The following is a 7454-nucleotide window of genomic DNA, read 5'->3' on the forward strand; positions in this document are numbered from 1 at the left end:
AGTACTTTGTTACTTTCATGGCTGTACAGTAATAGGCTTCTTCTCAAAGGCATTCAGCAATAGCTCATATTTTTATCCAACTAATGACTGGTTTCCACTTGCACACAATATAAATACAAATTACACAAAGTGAACAACAGCCATTTTTTCTCCACCAGCAAATTACAAAACCACACCTGCAGCACAGTTACTGGTGGGCGCTCCAATTCGCTGATGACACTTTAACATCTTCCACAGCTCAGCCCGGAAGCGGTCATGTAACCATGCATAAAGAAAGGGATTGCAACAAGAGGAGCTCATGGCACACAGATGGCACAGCAACTGGATGAGTAAAAAGTAGCGCTTGTTTATCAGGTTAATGTCAATGTCTCTCAGCACGTTGAACACATGAATGGGAAGCCAGCAGAGTGCAAAGGCAGACACCAGTAGAGCTACTAAGCGAAAGATTTTTCTCTTGCGAGCCTGATGAGCGCAAATCTTGTCTTGTGTCCTGTTGCCTGGGGCAACACATTTCTTCAATTTGACAGTGATGCAGAGATAAGAGACAAAGACAGCAGACAATGGAAGAACATAAGTGACCAACAATGTGCTGTATGCATAAGCCCGTCTTTCTATCTCTTGATCCAACCAGAACTCCTCGCAGATTGTGAAGCCTTCCTCTTTGAATTCAACATGGTAGGTATGAGTCACTGCTGGAGCCACTAAGCCGCAAGACAGCAACCAGATCCCAGTGAGGACCGAGGTGCAAGTAGCCACAGAGGTCCGCTTCTTCAGGGGGTGAACGGTTGCATAATATCTATAATAAGGAAAGAGTATAATTTCATTACAAGGGTAAAAAAATCTCTCGCTACAATAACGCTTGGTTAATCAAATATAATGCATAAATGAATGCCATCTTGTATCCCTGCTGCCAAATTATACCAAAATCAAGCCCTGAGGTGATGGGTGCACTTGATATAAAAATGTCCAATGAGATTATTTGCTCAGAACAGTGACAGAGCATTCATTGATGCAAGACGTGCTTTATAATAGGGCAATCAAATTTGTAGAGAGCAGACAATGTGATCTGTGTCCGTGAGAAAAAGCCCAATTATCATTAAGATTTAAAACTTTAATGACTGAGCAGGTGTGCAACAGAATATAGCAGCAGCCACTTCTCGTCAGCAAAGGCAGAATGAGTTTTCTGCTGCAGCTTAAAAGTCTCAATTGATGTTAATGTAATTCACTCTGAAATGAGACAGATTGGTAGTGAGTACACGGTGAAGCTTTATTGTGGCTGGTTGAATTTCTTTGGTCCAGTGAGCTGTGAGCGCATCTGCAGAATCAAGAGTTTTTATGGGTGAGGAGTCTTTAAAGCATACACCTGTTTCTTTTAAGTCTAAGCCTGCGCAAAAATCAGAATAATTGCTTTTTTTTTTTTTTTTTTCTGTTTCCAAGACTTTTATTGATCCACCTGTATTTAAGTAATTTATACACTGTCATAAACTACTTTATTCAAATTTCTTATTCATAGAAACATCCTATAGTCTAATACATGTCTGATCTTTGTGGGTACTGAGGTGGAGACGATCATGCTCCATCATGAAACTAACAGCTGCACTCAGTTAATCAGCATAATTTTCAAATGAGTATACAAAATAAATGATAATTACATTAATGAATTCTCAGTTCTGCAATTTTGCTCCACTCATATTTTGAGAAATGTTTTAAAATGTTCACCAGGTCTGTGTGTTGCAAGCAGGAGATTTTGATACATGACTACAACATACCAGTAGACAGTCAAACAACCCAAAGAAGAATCAAAATCATCAAGGCAAACTGCAATAAATAAAAAAGTTGTGATTTGAAGATCATTATTATAAACCATGCCGATAGATCCACTCACCTGTCCACGGCAATGGCAGTGAGTGTGAAGACTGAAACATACACCGTGACAGGCTGGATGAGGAACACCAGGTAGCACATACACCTGCCAAAAACCCAGCCATGTGGGTTGAAAGCGTAGGCGAGAGTAAATGGGACACACGTCACACACATGAGCATGTCAGAAAAGGCCAGGTTTCCAATGAAAAAGTTGGTGACATTGTGCATTTTGCGAGTTCTACAGATGACATAAAGGAGCAGGTAGTTCCCAAACACACCCACGACCACCACAAGCACATAACAAGGGATGATGAGGGGCTTGAAGGTCTGCAGCAAAGCCACGTCTGCAAACAGTGAGCTGTGGTTGGTGGAGTTGCTTTGTACTGCCACTTCATAAATGTGCCCCTCAGTCTCTTGTCCAGACACGGATGGTTGCGCGTTTCCAGTGGAGTCACTGCAATTACCCTCCATTGGAGCGAAGCTCTGTCTGTCAATAGCTGCACTGTGAAAGATGGCATTGACAGAAAGTGAAGTAGTTTTACATCTAGTACAACAGAACATCAACAACTTCTCTAAAGGTCAGACTCTCAGGTACATGCGAAATGTAAACAACATTTTAATGACAGCATTTCATGACATTTATAAAGTGGAGAACTATTAGTGAAAATGTGTGTTTTCCAGCACCAGCATGTTCACACTGTTAGAGGGAAAGAGCACCCAACTATAATGAAGTGCATAATTATTTAAGTATTTAATTGTAAATCCATAGCACAACATTAATGCGCATATAGAAATGATAAATGGCAGAGTTGTGTCCTGTTTTATATTCTGTACATGAGTGTAATCACTAATCGGCTGCTTGTGTTTTCCCTGTTAATTACTGCAGAATAATTCAACATGTCTATACATTTTATACATTTTCTCAATTTAATCACCATGTCATATGAATTATGCAAATCATGAAAGGAAGAGATTATTTGAAAATCTAAAACATTTAAGCCCAGGTTTTGGTTTTTTTTCCTCTCTGCATCACAAAACTACCACAATAAAATCACGCAGCACTACTACCTCATGATCAGCCAAGTCTCAGCCCAAATCTATAGGCTGCCTTCAAGGATGCCACCACAAATTATTTTCACTTCTGTCTAATTATAATGCTAATTCACAGTGTGAAAAACAGCCTTGCACCAATGTGATACTGACGAATCTGCTCCCAAAGTTCCCAACATAAGCTACACCAGAATGGAAGCCAAAGTAAATTAAATAAACCATTCCCATTTTACATCCACTTTAAGCCTCATAGCTCTAGGAGGCCTCTCACTGAGCACGCCAAGCTTAGCAGCCTGCTGGAAATGGTGATTTAATAAAAGGAGCCACAAGGTTGGACTTTTATTTTTAAATAAATCTGAACAACATCACTAAGAAGTGCTTCTTTTGAAGCCAGGTAGCTGATGTAAAGTCTTAGAAAACAATAAAAGTTTCCCACCAACTAAAATCACAATGGATGTTGATGATGATTTATATCACTTATGTATAGAAGTCATGGCTGTCTCCATTATAGGCTTTTCTCACAATGAATCCTTCAACACCTTGATAAAAACCTACCCTGAAGAACAAATATTGCATATGAAAGCACTGAGTCTTGCTTTGTACATGTGCAAAGGATTGTGGGTGCTTTCAGTGTACAGAGAACACATGAATAAACCTTTAAACATTTGCTGAAATTGTTTGAAAGGATCTAAGAAGTCTTTGATGGGATTCAAACATTCAGCATTCTAAAGGTATAAACTTGGCAGGTATAAAATTTCCTCATTTTGAAAGGCAGCAGTGGTTTGGATTGTGACCAGCTGAATCTGAAACTGATTAATCTGATTGATTGCCTAGTGTTCCTTCTGAAAGGCTGCCTTTGTCAGTGCTTTATTTATAGCCAAATGTTAGTAATATGTTGCCAATTAAGCTGATTAGTTACAAAATGCTCCTTGATGTGTTTTTTTATACCACTTACATTTCCAGCGTTTCTTTCTCTCTTAATAGATATTTTTCTATTCAATTATAAAATGTCTAGTTCAATTTCTGATGTTTCCTATGATATATCATGAATAAAGGATAGTTTGACATTCTATTTTGATTTTCTATATACATATATATATATATATATATATATATATATATATATATATATATATATATATATATATATATATATATATATATATATATATATATATATGTATATTGTTTTGTTTTGGTTTTTTTTTTTTTTATAAAAAAGAGTTTGCACAAGTATTAGTGACCCTACTTTGTCTTTGCCAGTGTACTTGACATATATTTCATCATCAGTTTCCCACAATTAATATTTGCAACTATGACATCCAGGACCTTTCTCTGACACTTTAGTTAATGCAGATTTGACATTTGCAAGTGCAAAGACAAAACACACACTCCAGCAAGCCAGTAAAGCTAAATTAGATTTTAATAAGGTTACAAATAAAATTCAGCTCTACAGAGAAGTTATTTTTTTCCTATAGTAAATTTCAAATGTTGCTAAAAGTATTCAAATTATTAAATGCATATTGGCTGCTGTGCTGTGTGAAAGGTCATTTATAAATCTATTCAGGTTTTATTTTTAAAAATAAAAATATATTTCCTTCAATGTTGTTATATGTAAGAGAGAGGATTGTGAGTAATGGCGCACCTGAAGATCAATGAGGAAAAATGGACTGGTAATGGTGGGTAAAACTCAAAGTACAGTTTTAGATTTCTGTCAATAGCAACAGTCAGACTCACACTGTGTAATATTGATACTGGTTCACAGTGCAAAACAAGCATCTTTATCAAGAATGCTCAATGTTGATTAAAAAAAAAAAAAAAAAAATCCTTATATGTCTGCATCCTTTGTTTAAAATTGTAACAAGCAGTGTTCTGCATTACACACCAGAGCACATGTAAAAATGGTTAAATTAAGCATTACATGTGTTTCCTTTGCCATTTGTGATATTTGTGATCTACTGTTTCCATCATAAATAGGATACTGCATAACTATCAGATGTACACAAAGCTTATAAGAATCTAGTAGAGTTTGGATGTAGATATTACAGTGGCACATGAAAGTACCAATACTGCTTACCATTATTATCTTTTCTACACCAATGTCAGTCATATTTAAATGAGGCTAGGCATAAAACAAGCACACAAGTAAGTAAATCAAAATTCTGGTTCAAGGTTCATACCACAGAATCCAATGTTTGCTTTGTGATACAAAACAACATGCAACAAAAAATTTCTCATCTTACAATGTCTATCTATCGATCTATCTATCTATCTATCTATCGATCTATCATAATCATGATATTATCATTCATTTTCTTCAGTCTAATCTGTGTAATTTCTCTGAATAACAGCGGTGCATTCTGTCCTCAGTCTTACTCTTTCCTTTATATCTGCAGATGAGCTTTTGAGCAGTAGTACATCTATGAAGGATTGTCTGCTGCAGAATTCTGCCTGACAAAGACCTGTGTTGCAGTACAATCACATTGAGATGTGATGCCACGTCCACTCTTGCCCACATTAAATTTTTATAAAGCTGCCAATCCTCAAACTTCCTCATCTTTGAGTCAGTCTACTCGGATAATTTTGCACCGGTGACTAGAAATTCCTTAACTTTTTCATTAGAATTTTTTTTTAAATTATCATTATTATTATTATTATTATTATTATTATTATTATTATTATTATTATTATTATTATTATTATTGTTGTTGTTGTTGTTGTTGTTGTTGTTGTTGTTGTTGTTGTTGTTGTTGTTGTTAACAAACAATATATCACCTGAATATATCTCTATACTGACCATATTAGTGGAGGGGAGTATGAATGTATGAATAGGTGAAATTTGAGATTTGATACTTCCATTTAGGATAAAAGCTCATAACATACAGAATACCATTAATACTATTAACATAACATATAAAACGGCCATTTATGATTTTTTTTGTTGTTGTTATTTTTGTATTTTACAGAAGTGCATTTTTAATTCAAAAGTAAATTTTTTTTTTTTATCATAGGAAACCACCTGAAGCTTGTTTAACAATTGAATATGTGCTACACCTGGAAAAGTCTCATTGCAGTAGGAATAAATCTAACAATTTCTATAAATCTTTACATGCATTTACTTTTTTTTTTTTTTTAAAAAGGCAAAAATTTATTTGCATTTCCTCAGGAGAAATGTCTCAGTTACATAATTCAAGTCCAACAATGAGATGCAAACTATAAATCTTTAAAGTCGTAAAAGTCTGAACTCAAGTAATGTTATTTATTTCATGGAAGCTTGAGAAATAGCAAGTAACTTACCTGTGTTGGTGTTTCTCAGTTCAAGGATATGCTGAGTGTATGAGAGGTGTAAAGAGCGAACCTTGCTGTTATGCGTTCCCTCAGTGAGTGAGATGTCGCTGTTGCTGTTTTAAACAGAGAGAAAGAAAGAGGGAGATGCACTGAGAGCAGAGTGAGAGGCTGTCTGACATAGAGAAACTGAGAAAATGATAGCAAGCCAATAAGATGGCTGAGACCAAAAAGATTAATGCCTGGGTTGGACTTAGTGATGACGTTTGATCTGCAGCTGATTAGTTAGTGGTCAGGACAGAGATGGCAGGATGGTATGGATGATTATTGATGTTTTCAAAGGGATGTGCAGGACTCTATCTGGTGGAAACATGATCAATTACTTGTTTGCACGTTTAATTATACAGTCACATCACCAGTAACCATGTGATATCATGCTGTATGAGCATGATATTTTCATGATTTCTATTTTCAATACGATTTTTATGCCTTAGTCCTGATATGAGAAAAACACACGCATACACACACCACACACAAAAAAAACATCATAAAACAACTGAAGACATTGAAAAACTTTTAGAAATTCACCCTTTATTTTTAAAATTCAGACAAAAGAGAGAGGGAAAAGATTATGTAAATGCTTTGTCATTTTTATCTGAGCATGTTTGTTTTGTTTTATTTTCTCAAGTGTTCTGTTTCTGGTATCAGTGTTACTTTGTGTGGTATTAAATATTCTACTAATAAATGCTTTTGTGTTCGATTATGTTGTATTTTCTGCTATTTGATAATCAACTTTATTGTCTTTGTATGACACTGTTCTATGTGGATGTTATTGTATTTGAAGCTCAGTAAAAGACAAAGTTGATTATGAACAGTACATTACAGCTGTATTTTGCTGCCATCACCACTTTACTCTGTTCTTATTAAAACTGTAAGTTGTGCATAAAGAGTACAAAGTTTATTTTCTTTTACAATTTATTCTCCTTTTTGGACTTTTTAAAACCATCCCCTGGATTCTTCCTGATAAATCATTATTATTTAGTTGTTCACATACCTCCTATTAATAACAGGCTTTAAATTGCAGTGATTCCTCGCTGCAGAGGTCAGAGTTTACATGAAACATCACTATGACAGATTGAAGGGGCTGTCTTGTCTTCAAGTTGATTGACACCATATGTTCTTTGTTTCAGTTTTACACAGTGAGAGTTTGAAAAGTTTGCAACAATGCCTCAGTGGGACTTAACCTATGGAGTACT

At 35.4% G+C, this 7454-nt stretch overlaps 1 protein-coding gene across 1 annotated transcript; it reads right to left on the reverse strand.

Moving 5' to 3' along the window:
* Positions 1–162: 162 nt before the first annotated feature.
* LOC306768384 (prolactin-releasing peptide receptor-like) lies at positions 163–2334 on the reverse strand (the record flags this gene model as incomplete). The annotated part of the gene is made up of 2 exons (XM_079256719.1): positions 163–796; positions 1886–2334. The coding sequence occupies 2 exons, from the start codon at positions 2332–2334 to the stop codon at positions 163–165; spliced, it is 1083 nt and encodes a 360-aa protein (XP_079112845.1).
* Positions 2335–7454: the final 5120 nt, after the last annotated feature.

Source organism: Telmatherina bonti (assembly GCF_933228915.1).
Source record: "Telmatherina bonti genome assembly, chromosome: 17".
Classification (NCBI taxonomy): domain Eukaryota; kingdom Metazoa; phylum Chordata; class Actinopteri; order Atheriniformes; family Telmatherinidae; genus Telmatherina; species Telmatherina bonti.